At 52.1% G+C, this 14,816-nt stretch overlaps 1 protein-coding gene across 2 annotated transcripts in view; it reads left to right on the forward strand.

Moving 5' to 3' along the window:
- camk1da (calcium/calmodulin-dependent protein kinase 1Da) overlaps nt 1–14,816 on the forward strand; it is a 73,120-nt gene that overhangs the window by 28,833 nt on the left and 29,471 nt on the right. For both annotated transcript variants that reach the window (XM_042335370.1, XM_042335368.1), the window contains exons 3-5: nt 4,708–4,782; nt 11,791–11,929; nt 12,360–12,486. In XM_042335370.1, the coding sequence (XP_042191304.1) occupies nt 4,708–4,782; nt 11,791–11,929; nt 12,360–12,486 (341 nt within the window). The remainder of the gene's footprint in view (nt 1–4,707; nt 4,783–11,790; nt 11,930–12,359; nt 12,487–14,816) is intronic.

Raw genomic sequence — 14,816 nt, forward strand, 5'->3', positions numbered from 1 at the left:
TCAGGTCTCGTCTGAAGACCTTAAGACCTTCCTCTTCTTTGTCAGTCATAAAAAAAATGTTGTAAAAATAATAATAATAATAATCCCGGCATTTGACACAGCGCCTTATCACGTCATCGCGACCTCTCAAAGCGCTTCACAGAATACACTGTAAACTGTAGTGACTGTGTGTTTTATGGATGAAACGGGCAGCCAATTGGGCACAGCAGCGTCCCGCAAAGAGTCGTCGATTGAGTGACTTTTTTTGTTATTATTAACCCCCGGAAAAGCGATCCGCCAATCGACTAACAGCAGGACTCCACAAAGACACGGTTACGATGGGGCGTAGGGGCAAGGTAATGGTGGGGGGGGGGTGGTGGGGGGTTGTGATTTGAGAATGTGGGCCTTTTACACGACAGCTGATCCTCACTAGTCTGTTGTGAGCATCTCCCGCGATGAGAAGCCTTGCAGGGTTGGGATCGGGTTGCTCACAGTTAATACCGTAACTCAATCGCTCTGCGTCTTCCTTGGACGCTTGAATAATCTTATTGTCTGTGAGCAGTGCTTGCTCTCTGCCTGGGGTCGGGGGTTGTGGGGGTGGAGGGGGGGGGGGGGTGTTGGGGCGGTGTGGCGGTGGGGGGGGAAGGTAAGCGAGGTCTTCTCGGAGCTGAATTACCTCCAAGGTGACGTGCCACCATCGAGCCGGCGCCCTACCGGACCGTCTCCGGTCGGGTTCCTGAGCCGGGTGGGACCGCAGTATTCCAGGGCACTGCTGTAATAATTCTTCCCCCTCTCCTCCCCACCGCCCCCCCCCCCCCCAACACACACAAAAAAAATAATAATTCTTTTAAAAAAAATTGTTCGCTCGATCCTTGCGCGCGATGGGCTGCCCACAAAAAATGCACAGTCACTACACTTTTATGGCGTTATCCTGCGAAGCGATTTAAGCCGTCTCAACGCCGTGACAAGGCGCTGTGTCAAACCGGAGGATTATTATTATTACTATTATTATTCTCAAACGTAAGGATTATTGCTATCTTGCTCACCGCTCTGTGCTCTCTCTCTCTCTCTCTCTCTCTCTCTCTGTCTCCCTCTCTCTCTCTCTCTCTGTCTCCGCACTGATGTCTTATGTTGCTGTCACATTGCCAGCCTGGTTTGCGAGAGCAATGGTTTGAAGGGAGGACAAATCAGTGAGCGTGGATTATTGGGTAGACAGCTCTTTGAGGCCTTCGTAGGTCGAACGCAACAGCTGATGCACGTTGAGTTAACCTTGGCCGAGGGCTCATCCATCGCAGTGAACGGGTTAATGCTTCGTTTCACTGGAAGCCGTCTAGATTTCTCTCTCTGTTTCCCTCCCCACCACCACCACCACCACCACGTCGAGAGACCGAACAACTCGCTTGTCTGCCGTTCCTCAACGCATCTCAGAAGCGGTTCACGGAAATGAGCGCCCGGCGTAGTGACCGTTTATTCGTGGGCGGACGCTGCTTTGCGTCCCCGACAATGCTCCACAAACGGCCGTGAGATGAGTGATCAATTTTTCGCCCGGAGTCCTGGAGCGCAGTGGTTAGAGAGCTCGCCTCGCAAGAGAGAGGACCTGGGCTCTCTCTTGAGAGGGCGCGGGTTGGCAAGAGCCAAGACGTAGGGGGGGGAGAGCCCAGAGTGTGCTTTGGGGGTAACTGCTGGAGTCTAACCAGCTGAAGCCGCACAGTTTGGCCATTGAGAGAGAGTGAGAGAGAGAGCGAGAGAGAGCGGCGTCTGGTAAGCTTTCCCGCTGCTTGTCCATCATTGGCAGATCGCTGGTGGCGAAACGTGCGATTAAGGCGTTACGTCAGGATTTTTATTGTTGTCGTGTCGTCGCCATTGATTTACTGCGCACACAGTTAATGCTGTGAAGCTCTTCGAGACATCCTCTCGATGCCAAAGGCGTCCTGTAGCTTAGTGGTCAGCGCGCTCGCCTCGCAGGCGAGAGGACCCGGGTTGCATTCCCGGGTGGGCTGAAACGTTCGGTCAAGTTTCCTCGCTCCACGCACCTCTGGTCACCAAGCAGTAAGCAGGAACGCGGTTGTGTGTCGACCGGCAAATGGCTTTAACAATCCTTTCAACATGAATAAACAAATTACGCAGTCGATTCACTTGACAGCGGGTCCCGCGAAGCGCTTCGATCACGTCTCGAAGACGTGATCAGGCGCTGTATCGAATGCGAGGAGTATTATTATTGCTTTAAGGCTTTAAGGAGTCTCGCAGACCAGTACCCGGTAGGATTGTCGTTTTCTAGAATAGATTTCATTTTAGATTGGCGAGAAAACTGTTCAACAACTCGCTCCTCCCCTCAACTCCCTCTCTCGGACTCTTTAGTCTTTAATCTCATGCAAACTGCAGTAACAAGCAAAATAGTCATTCTTTGCACCAGCGGATTATATGTATATTTTTATATGTCGAACCGCGGAACCTCTTCAGGCGACAAAACCACACGTGTTTCAGGCATCAAAGCTGCAGCTGCAGATATTCTTCCTCCGTATGAAAGAGGAGGTCGGCAGCGCTCAGAAGGTTGAGTCAGAAGGTTGTGGGTTCGAGGCCCCCCACAAGGGGAATTTGAGTTGACGTTGTCTAGGCTGACACCCCAATACACCACTGAGGGTGTGTTACATTGTCAGAGGCGCCATCTTCCGGCTGAGACGTTAAACCGAGCTGCCGGTTGCCTATTCAGGGTAATGTGTCCAGTGTCCTGGCCTCAGCCACCCTTCCTGGCACCCTGTTCCACTCGTTAATTAATAATAATCATAATAATAATAACCGAGACGTCTCAAAACGCTTAATAGAATGTACTGCAATGTACAGTTTGACCGTACTTTGTGGGCAAAACACGGCGGCCACTTGTCTCGCAAACAGTCGTGGATTGAGTGACCAAATTATTATTTTTTGGAGGGATTGTTAACCCCGGAAAGCGATCCACCAATCAACCACCAACCAGGTTCCTCCTTGAGGTGTACGTGCGTGCGCGTGTGTGTGTGTGTGTGTGTGTGCAGTAAGGAAACTTGCCTAACATTTCGTTCTGCCCGAGAATAGATCCCGGGTCCTCTCGCTTGTGAGGCGAGGGCTCTAACCACCGGGTAAAGAAACATTTCCAGGTGCCCATGCTAAAATTGGCCTTTGAAGCTCTGAACTCACGTCCTCTTACTCTGCTGTCTCGGTGCATCCTAAAATATTGTGGTGGGTTTACGTTTCCAATCCCCAGTTAAAACGTAATCAGTTTCTGGAAGTTCCCCAAATGAGATATCTTCTAACTCGTCTCATCGTTGCTCACATAGCTCTCATTGCTCCCAACACCGGGAATCATTCCCTCTGCTCTCCTCCACGCTGTATCTAGGCCTTGGGCATCCCCTTATGTCGCGGTGACCAGAACTACATGTGGGTTTGATTGATGATGGAATGCAAATTATCCCAATTATCATCAGATCAAATCGGTTCAAACAGCGCAATTCATCACCGGCTGGAAATGTCCCCTCGTCTGAGATTGAAGGCCATCGGTTTTAAAACATTTTTTTTTTTTTTTTTAGCTGGCGTGGAAGTTTGAAAAAATGCCTTGAGGAGCTATAGGAAGTCCTGTAGCTCAGTGGGAGAGCGAGCGAGAGGACCCGGGTTCGATTCCCGGGCAGAGCGAAACCTTAGGCAAGTTTCCTTACTCCACGCACACGCCTCCCATTTATCAGCAGTCAGTACCAAACCGGTTGTTAGGCGATTGTCGGATTTAAGGCATTTGGGGGGGAAGTTTAGATGATTGTAAATTTGAAGCAACATAAGAGATTTGGTGCACCCCTTCCTTGCTCTCACCCCTGTCTCCCCCACCCCATCCCACCCCATCCACCCCACTAACTACTTTCCTTCCGCACTTATTTGTCTACTTGTACATGAGAGAATCTGAAAGGTTTGTCCTTCAGACTGCTTTACGTCAGACCAGGCTTGGCTTGTCGAGACTGTCCAGTTCAAGATGGAAAAATGTTACTGGCAGCGTTTTGGAGAACAAGAAGTTCTTTCTCGGTGTGTCCTGAACAATATTCCTCCCTCGTCCAGAGTCTCTCGCCCGCCCCGTAAAAGAAATAAGGTCAAATGTAGTCATTCATCTATCTCATCGAAGACTGCAAGACCTGGCCGGGCCGAGTAGCTGCTGCCTCTTCACAGTCAAGTTGCCGTGAGAGATAATAACCGTCGCATTTGACACAGTGCCTTTCATGTCAGAAGGTCAAAGCTTCCCAGACACGGGCTCTCGCTGGGCAAGCTATGTGGTTTTAGCTGGTTAGCCCAACGCACACTCTGGGATTTACCCCCCCCCCCACCACACCCCCCCCCCACACAAGCCTTGGCTCTTGTCACCCCCCGCTCACCTCTGTTTACCCAGCGGTAAGTAGGAACCCGGTCGTTTGGATGGCTTTCCGGGGATAATCATCCCTCAACAAGAAAAAATGCGGTCACTGATTTCATGGCGGTTTGCGGGCCGCCGCCGTGGGGAGTCCACGTTACAGCATCATAATAATAATAATAATACTAAGCATATCCCGTGAAGCGCTTTGAGACGAGTCTCAAAGACGTGATGAGGCGCTGTATCAGATGCAAGGTTTATTTATTTATTTATTTATTTGTTTTCTATACGTATTTATTAATTATTATTATTATTATCTCTAAAGGACACGATGTGAGGCGCTGACCATTTGCCTTTTCCCATTGCAGAATAAAGCATGAGAATATCGTTGCCCTGGAGGATATCTATGAGAGCTCGAACCACTTGTACCTCGTGATGCAACTGTGAGTATAAGGCACAGTCCTTCCGTTCTCAGATGTCTTCTCAACCACGTCACACGCTACTTGTTTTTGCGTTGCGCGGCTTCTGGGTTCAAGCCCCAGGTAGGGGACTCCATAATAATAAACAACTTTTTTTACACAGCGCCGTATAGTATCGCATCGTTGAGACGTCTCAAAGAGTACAAAATGTAGTGACTGTATGTTTTGTCGGTGAAAAGCGGCAGCCAATTTGCGCACAGCAGTGTCCCACAAACGTTGAGTGGATTGGCTCTGCCCGGGAATTGAACCCGGGTCCTCTCACGAGCGCTCTCGCCCCTGCACTACAGGACTCCACGAGTGACCAGTTTATCTGGAGAGTTATCGGCCTGGGAATCAGGAGGGAACCCCCCTTCCCTTTGTGAATAGCTTCGTCTTGCTGTCTCCCCTCTATTTGCATCGCTTATCACATCATTAATATCCTCCCACTGCATCCCCAGGAGGTTCGCTGCTGACTGGCGTTCATCAAATCCTCCTGGGTTTCAGAGGCCATTGATCTGTACAATGCCCGACACACACGATCAGTTTCGTGCGGATCAATTATTATTAATGACCGGAGTATGAACAAAATGCGCCCATCAGCAACGTAGAGGGCTCAAAGGTGTCAGAAGGTTGTTGGGTTCAAGCCCCCACATCAGGGCTTTGAACTCATAAAGTCTAGGCTGATGTTCCAGTGCAGTGCTGGGGGTGGGTGGGGGGGGGGGTGCGGGAGTAGGGAGTGGGGGGAGATGGGGGCAGGCCTGCAAAACACACAGTCCGCAAAACGCACAGTCACTCCACTTCACAATATATCCGGTGAAGCGCTTTCAGACGTCTCGATGACGCGATAGGGTGCCGTAACAAGTGCGAAGATTGTTATTATTATTATTATTATTATTATTAATGATAACGTCTTAGCATCTTTAAAGCCTCAGGATTAGTACAAATTAGCAGACGCTTTTCATTATCCCCTGGTTTCTGCTTTGCTCCAATGTGCCCAAATTAACCCGGCGTGAGAGAGAGAGAGAGAGAGAGAGAGAGAGGAGAAATCGCAGAGGGCTCTGGTATTAATTAAGAGCGTGTCAGCAGAGTTAGTCACTGTACTTAAGAGAGCAGGAAAACATTGCCCTCGGTAACTTCATTAACCTTTACAGTTTGTACAGTGATTGTTGTACGATCGGCCGGGGTGTAATAAATCTCAATCAGCCGTCTGTCTGCCTTGTTGTGCCATTTCAACAATATGTTGGTGTCGTGTGAGCCGTTCTCTGTCACTCGAGCTCCCGCGTCTGCGTAGGCCAGAACTTTGGGGATTCAGGTTCGAGCCCCAAACTCCCCTTACCCTCACCCCCTCAGTCGTGAAATAAACAGTGGCGTCCTATAGCGAAACGGTTAGAGCACTCGCCTCGCAAGCGAGAGGACCCGGGCTTCAATTCCCAGGCAGGGCGAAAGCTTAGGCAAGTTTCCTTACTCCATTATTATTATTATTATTATTATTATTATTGTAGAGTTTACCCAGTCGGTGTAGGCTGGACGGTTGCACTGGGCTAGACTGTGTCTCTCACCGGGAGCTCGGTGTCAAACACAGGAGGGCTCTGACAGGGACAGCATGTCTGTTCTCGCTTTTATCTCTCGCTTGTTCATTCTCCGAGATGGAGATCAGTTCAGCGCTGGCCTCCAACTGACAGATAACGTCTGATTGCTATTCAGATCAAGCCCGATGCTGATCCTTTGAAGTCCTCTTCAAGCACGTCCGTCTGTCTCCTGGCTACCAGCCTCTTCATATCCGTACAATCGATTCACGAATTAATCTTGCACCAAAAACTTCCCCCCCCCCCCATCTCCCCCACACACATATACGTCCCACCGTCGGGCCTGGTGAATAATAATTATAATATAACAATAATAATAATAATAAGCCTTGCTATTTGTAACAAGAGGCAGTTTTATCGCCCAGGATTCTGGCCAACAAACCTATGGATAATAATATTAATAATCCTCGCGTTTGACCCAGCGCCTTATCACTCTGTCGAGCCGTCTCAAAGCGCCTCACGGGGTACGCTGCTCGGTGGAGTGACCGTGTATTTTGTGGGCGGAACGCGGCAGCCGATTGCGTGTGCGTGTGCGTGTGTGTGTGTGGAATAAGGATACTTGCCCAAGGTTTTGCCCTGCCCGGTCCTCTCGCTTTGTGAAGCGAGCAATCTGACCACCGAGCTACAGGACTCCCCATACCTGTCCAGCGCCTTGGGACGTCCTCCCGACGCGAAAGGCGCTGTGTAAATGCAATGCGCTGTTGTTTTTGTTGGGTTGCCCAGGCTCAGTAACCTCCTGCTGGATCCTGTGCTGCGACTGCCTTGATTGGGATGGTGCCCAACCAAGGGGTTGGTTGGCAGATTACAGGCTTGAGGAGGTTTCCCTTGTAGCCCAGGAGCAAGCGCTTTTTTATCCGCTGTAGCGGAGGTTGTGTGGGGGAGGGAGAGGGGTTCTCGCGAGCGAGAGAACCCGGGTTTGATTCCCAGTGGGAGCGAAACCTTATGCAAGTTTCCTTACTCCACACTCCTCTGTTTACTCAGCAGTAAGTAGGAACCCGATTGTTAGTCGACGGATGGATCGCTTTCCGGGGGTAATAACCCCTTTGTAAAAAATGTAATAAAATAGCACTCATAATGATCTGCTCACTCAATCCACGGCTGTTTGTGGGGTTCGCTGCTGTGCGCAATTGGCCGCCGCCTTTCGCCCACAAAATCCGCAGTCAATCTTCTGCGCAGCATTTTCAGACGTCTCGATGACACGTTAAGGCTGTATATCAAATGCGAGGATTGTTTTGATTATTATTACAACACAACAAATGAAAATGTGTTTATAATGAAAAAGAAAGCACTTGACTTGACATTTCCCTGGGAACATGCCCGGCTCCGGTGCGATAGCTCAAAGTAATTAAAATAAATGCGAGCTCTGTGAGTGATTACAAAAAATAGCCGTGATTTCCTTTCAACTGAGCCGGAATTATGCAAATAAAAATGAGCGGAATGGTTTTGTTTGTGAAAAAGAATTCTCGAATTGTCTTTTAAGTGAAGAGGCGTCTGCCACCAAATCCATAGTGAATCCCCTCGAGCGCACATCCTTTCAAGCGCTTTGAGACCTCTCGACCACGTGCTTAAGGCGCTGTGTCAAATGCAAGGATTATTGTTATTAACTTTGTAAATCAGCTGCCGGGTTTGCTTGCGAAAAGCAGTCACTACGCTTTTGGCTTGTCCGCATCATATGGTAACATCAAGTTCCTCTTCTGCGCGCGGGTGCGGGTGCGCGTGCGCGCGCGCGCGTGTGTGTGTGTGTGCATACGTGTGCAAATGTGTGTGCGCGTACACGACAAAACAACAGCCAGAAACTTCCTGATCTCGGAGAGCAAATGAAAGGAAGCCCTGTGTTTTCTGGTATAGAGAGAGAGAGAGAGAGAGGGAGTTAAGCTGCTTTTTGCTCAAATTAAGAATAGTCACCCAGAGTTCAGCAGACTTTAAATCATCTGTTCCAGTCAGCACTCCCTCCCCCCCCACCTCCTCCCCCACCCCCTCCCCATCCCTCCAACCCACAGCTCGGTAATCTCTGCCTCCTTCCCTATTCTGCCACCTGCTCTATTTCCCTAAAACTTTTTGTGGTTTCCTGCTCGGAGGAGATCAACTTTAGTAACCTTCGCCGGCAGCTCCGTACGCTCAAGGGTTGGATAGACCGGGGTGCGGGGAGGAGTGGGGGGTGGAATAGGAACACAAGGAGGATTGTTCAGCCATTGTATATATGATCGTGGCTGATCTGTACCTCGACTCCAGTCAATTTGGGGACGGGAGGTTGGACGTCAACCTCTGTCTTTAAAGCCAGGCCAATAGCCCCCCCGCCTCTTAAGTCCGATGGCTGTAGGGTTCAATCCCCCAAGTCGGTACTTTGAACTGTTGCCTAAGCTCATTCACAACGCACACCAGACGCCCATTCGGGTTGGGGGACATTGCTGTGCGCAGAACAGCTCACAGAACAATAATAATAATAATAATAATATTAATCACCGCATCTGATGCAGCGCCTTATCACGTCGTCAAGACGTCTCAAAGCGCTTCACAGGGTACACTGTAAAGTGACCGGGCATTTGGTGGGCGAAACGTGGCAGCCAGTTACTCACTGGAGCGTCTGGGTGTGCGCGTGCGTGGCCGTGTGTATGTGTGTGTGGGGTGGAGGGCCGTGTGTGGCTGTGTAGTTGTGTGTGTCTGAGTGTATCCGTGTGCGCGTGTGTACAGCTATATTTGTGTGCGAGTTGTCTCTGTGTGTGTGTGTGTGTGTGTGTGTGTCTGTGTGCGGTTGTAGCTATCGGTTTGTGTGTGTGTGTTTGTAGCTGTGTGTGTGTGTGCGCGCGTGCGTATGTATGTATGTGTATGTGTGGTGGCAGCTGCCTGTGTGTGCGTATGTGTTTGTATGTGTGGTTGTAGCTGTGTGTTTGCTCGGCCGCCCCAACTCCTCCCTCCACCGGCTACAGATCATCCAGAACTCTGCAGCCCGTGTCCTCCCCCCGCGCCGGGCTCCACGACCCTATCGCCCCCATCCTCGCCCGACTCCCACCGGCTTCCCGTCACCCAGAGGACACAGTTCAAGATCCTGGTCCTCACCTTCAAATCCCTCCATGGCCTTCCTCCCCCCGACCTCCTAAACCCCCTACCATCCCGCTCGCTCCCTCCGCTCAGCGGGCTCCGGCTGCTTCGCGTCTCACCCCCCCCACCCGCCTCGCTCGCCCCACTGTTCACCCTCCCCCAGCTCGGGTCCGTAACCCCGTCTGTCCAGCGCCACGGGACGTCCGCCCGACGTGAAAGGCGCCGCTGCGCAAATGCAACCTTGTTGTCGTCGTGGGTGGTCGTAGCTGTCTGTCTGCGTGTGATCGTGGTGGGAAGATGCATTTGATGATCTGCTGCCGAGAGTTAAACCTGTCTCTGTCTGTGGGAGTTCAGTGACGCTCCAGCGTTAGTCACCGCGCGGAGCCGAGGGCGACAGTCACACACCGTATGGTACAGGAGGGTGGCTTTAACATGTGGGTGACAGGAGGGGGGCGTATGCGTGTGGGAGGGTGGGGGAACGACTGCTTTGATTGAGTAATAAAACTTAAGGAGCTGCGGGTGGGTGGGGGGCGTTGGGGGAGGGGGGGGGGGGGAGAGAGCTGCATTGTCGAGACGCTGTCCTTCGGAGGAGGAAACCTTAAACCTCACTCCCCGTCCGTGTCCTGTTCAGGTGGACGTTAAAGATCCCGGGGGGCTGTTGGCAACGAGAAGGGAGTTTCCCCCTTTCCCCCCCCCCACCACCACCTCTCTTTCTCTCTCTCTCCCAGTGTCCTGGCCGACAATTCCTCCCCCACCACCACCTCCACCCACCCCCACCCCGAATAAAATCGGTGACCTTAGCCGGTTGTGGGACGTCGCTGTGCCCGAATTGGCATTGAGCTACGGAGCGCGCAGCGCAGTCACTACACTTTAGTAATAGCTGCTCGTGGAGTCCCGGTGGCGTTGTGGTTAGAGCACTCGTTTGTCAGAGGGAAGGTTCGGAGGCAAAGACGCATCAGTGAGCGTGGATTATTATCCAAGCGCTCCGAGACGCCACTCTTCTCCGCTCTCTCACGTCCACCACGACGTCGAGAGAAGGAACTTGCCGGTCAGTCCACGCAAGAATCGTTATCAGTGTAGTGACTGCTTCATCCGGGGACGAACAATGTTTTGATCCCCAGCAAACCGCCACATACGGCGGTGGGATGAGCGATCGATTTTTAACCCTGGAGTCCTGCAGTGTGTTGGTCAGAGCGCTCGCCTCGCAAGCGAGAGGACCCGGGTTCGATTCCCCGGGCAGAGCGAAACATTGGACAAGTTTCCTTACCCCCCCACCCCACCCCCCCACCCCACACACAGACACACATGGCTGCCGCGTCTCACGCACAAAGACGCCGCGCGAGGCTTCTGGCTGTTATTACTTCCGCGCTCGCGAGAGGAAACCCGGAAACAGGAGGAGGCCATTCAGCCCCTCGAGCCTGTCCCGCCTCGCCACGAGATCGCGGCTGGTCTGTGCCTCGGCCGAGGTGCGCGCCGTGCCCACTAGAGGGGGCTACCGCACTGGGAACCCCTCGGATGGAGAGGCACTCGAGTTGGGAATGACAGTGGATCCTGGACCCGCTATCTCCAGCGGGTTTCTCCGGAGACGACAGGTTTCCAGGACTATCTCACGGGGGGGACGGAAAACATCACCGTCCGTGGGGCAGAGATGGGGCTGATGTGTTTTTTTTCCACCCCCCCCCCCCCCCCTCCCCACCAATGAGCGACTCTCCCGCTTTCGTTCAAACCTCGGTTCTCCCATCGAACCCGTGTGGATTCCAGTAGCTTAGTGGTTAGATGTTTAATAGGGTCATGGTATCGGGGGATAGGGGGCAAAGATGGGGTAATTGGAGTTGAGGCGCTTGATCTCGTAGAATGGCGGAACAGACTCCTCGAGGGGCTGAATGGCCTCCTTCTGTCCCTTCGTTCCTACAACAACAACAATAATAATAATAATAATTCTTGCATTTGATGTCATGCCTCAAAGCGCTTCACAGAGTACACGGAAAGAAGTGGACGGACTGTGTGTTTTGTGGGCGAAACGCGGCAGACAGTTGCGCACAGCAGCGTCCCCACAAACAGTCGTGGATGGAAGTGACCGAATTATTATTATTATTATTATTAATTATTTACCCCCGGAAAAGCGATCCACCAATTGACTAACAACCGGGTTCCTATTTACTTCCAGGTAGACAGAGGCGGGTGCGCATGGAGTAAGGAAACTCGCCCAACGTTTCGCCCCCTGCCCCGGGAATCGAACCCGGGTCCTCTGGCTTGCGAGGCGAGAGCTCTAACCCACTGAGAGCTCTGTTCCCTTTCGACCTGTTGCAGACACATACGTGCCCGCACGTTGGTAGCCGATCTCTCACGCCCTCCGCTTGCTCCCCAGGGTGTCGGGAGGGGAGCTGTTCGACCGGATCGTGGAGAAGGGCTTCTACACTGAGAAGGACGCCAGCACTCTGATCCGGCAGGTGTTGGACGCTGTACAGTATCTCCACAAGATGAGCATCGTGCACCGAGACTTGAAGGTAGGTTCCTCACGCGCCCGTACAAACTCGAGCTGCGTTCTGTCGTCTGTTCTCCTCGGGGAGGGGAGGTAAGTGGGTGGTATGGGGGGGGGAGGGGTCTCCTGGGAGCAGAACTGGCTCCGAGGTGACGTGTTTGGCCACTCAGTGTCAGGATGGAGCCCACCCTCTGTGACGGTCTCTTTGCATTCCAACAATAAATCTCCTGCGTGTGGCACGCTGCTGTACGCAATTACCCTGCCGCGTTTCGCCACAAACATACACGGTCACTCCACTCAGTATATTCCGTGAAGCGCTTTGGGACCCCTCGACGAGGAGATGAGGCGTCACATCAAATGCCAGGATTATCGTTATCATTATTATAAGCGATCTTGCGTCTCTTTTGTTTTCCTTTCTCCCCCCGACCAAAAAAAACCTCTTTCTTTCCCCTCAGCCAGAAAACCTCTTGTACTTCAGTCCTGCCAAGGAGTCCAAGATCATGATCAGTGACTTTGGGTTGTCCAAGATGGAGGGAACGGGAGATGTGATGTCCACAGCCTGTGGGACTCCAGGTTACGTCGGTAAGTGATCCGGTTTGAAGCCAGGAACGTTCACCTTCAAAGCCCTCACCTTGCTCCCCCCACCCCACCCCACCTCTCCGACTCCTAACCCATAGCCTGTCCGCTCCCTCTGTTCGACAGATACCGGCTGCTTCAGACCCCCCCGCACTTCTCGCCTCACCATCGGCGGTTGGGCCTTCGGCATCTCTGCCCCCACTCTCTGGGACTCTATCCCGCGATCCCTCCACCTCAATCCCTCTTATCTGAAGACCTTCCTCTTCGACCGCGTCTTTGGCCGCCCCCCCCCCGCCCCCTACTCTCCATCTCTCCTGTGCCCAATTCCCAGCTCGGGTCCGAAAACCCCTGATTGTCCAGCGCCCTGAGATGTCTTTCCGATGTGAAGGGCGGGCGCTAGACGAGTGTAACTGGTTCTTGTGGAAGAGTTCCTCATTAGAGTTTGGGAGCTCGGCTCAGTCGGTCGCACTCTCGCCTCCAACAACAATAACAACCTGTGTTTATATCGAGTCCCTCAGGTAGGGTAGCGTCCCACTTTTCGAGACGCTTCCCTGGTGAAGGGCGCTGTATAAATGCAAATTGTTATAACAATATTATAACGATGATGATAAGCCTCGTGTCTGATTAGCACCTTATCAGGTCGTCGAGACGTCTCAAAGCGCTTCGCTGAACGTATCGTAAAGAGGATTGACTGTATATTTTGAGGGCGAAACACGGCAGCCAATTGCGCACAAACAGCCGTCGACCGAGTGACTTTTTTTTGAGGGATTATTACCCCCAGAAAGCGATCCGCCAACGGACAAACAACCGGGTTCCTACTCGGCGCTGGGCAAACAGAAGCGTGTGCGTGGAGGGCGGAAACTTTTGCCCTGCCCGGGAATCGAACCCGGGTCCCACTTGTGATACGAGCGCAGTTAACCACTACGCTGCGGGACTGTTGTTGCTGTTGTTGTTGTTGTTGAGTTGATGTTGCCACGTTTGCCTACGGAGACACACAGTCACTGCGCTTCGCAGTAAAAATCCTGTGAAGCGCTTCGAGGCGTCCCTCGACCTTCTTCCAGTTCTTCTTGACGTTATTATTACTATTCCGTGTGTGCGCGTGCGCGCGTGTGTGTGTGTTGTGTGTCATCGAGACATCTCTAAGCGCTTCGCGAGATATACCACGAAGCACCTTCGGGACGTCCTCACGACGTGAAAGGCGCTATACAGACATCATTTTGTATTGTCTCGATAACTGGATTGATCGCGGAGCCAACGCGTGCACGGCAACGTCCCACAAAACAGCCTGTGGGGGTGACTGACCTACTCTTATCGTGGGGTGAGGGACAATTGTCAACCAGGACACCGCGGGAGAGAGAGAGGGAGAGAGATAGAGAAAGAAACTCCCTTCTCTTTTCGAATAGCGTCGTGGGAGATCTCTAACATCCACCTGAACAGTCAGACGGGGACCTCAGGGACCTCAGTTTTAACGTCTCGGGGATATTCATCATATTCATAATCAAAGGCTGTATCCTCGATGCTCTTGTGTCTGTTCATCTCAACCTCCAGTACTGCCCTCAAGCAGATACTTATCCAGTTAATTGGGTTTTGGGGAAGGAATTGATTGACCCACCTCCTGGGGAGTTCAGTAATATATGCTCCGTGGATTCGCTACTCTGTGGGAAAAAATACTTCTCCTAAGCTCTGGTTCCCATTGAGCTCTTTCCTGCTCTCTCTTTCTCTCTCTCTCTCTCTCCCCCCGTCATGTCTGTGCTGGGGTTCGCTCCCCCCCATTGGAGCTCTCTACTCTAACCCCATTCCCTGCTCTCTTGCTCTCTCTCTCTCTCTCTCTTTCTCTCTTCCCCCCGTCGTGTCTGTGCTGGGGTTCGCTCCCCCCCACTGGAGCTCTCTATTGCCGTGTGCAAATTAGCTGCCGCGTTTCGCCCACAAAAATACACAGTCACTCTACTTTGCAGTGCGTCCTGTGAAGCGCTTCGACACGGTTTTAAGTTCACCGTATCGAATGCTGAGATTATTCAGCAATCATTTTGATGATGATTTTATTTTCCGACAGTCATTCTAATTGTTTAAAAAGGATAAATATTAGCGCATCCAAAACATCTCGGTAGAGGTGAAGCCACGATGATCTAATAGAAGGGCGGGAACAGGCTCGAGGGGCTGAATGGCCTCCTCCTGTTCCTGTGTTCCTGAGCAGCCTTTTGATGAGCCGGATTTATTTCTGCGTTGCCACAGCGATTGCCCCAAAACATGGAGGCCCGGAGCTGGGAAGGTGGGGGGGGGAAGGGGGAAAAGGGGGAAAGAGTCTCCTGTGTGTTGATCTCAAATGCTACGGCGAT

Source organism: Callorhinchus milii, unplaced genomic scaffold, assembly GCF_018977255.1.
Source record: "Callorhinchus milii isolate IMCB2004 unplaced genomic scaffold, IMCB_Cmil_1.0 Scaffold5, whole genome shotgun sequence".
Taxonomy (NCBI): Eukaryota; Metazoa; Chordata; class Chondrichthyes; order Chimaeriformes; family Callorhinchidae; genus Callorhinchus; species Callorhinchus milii.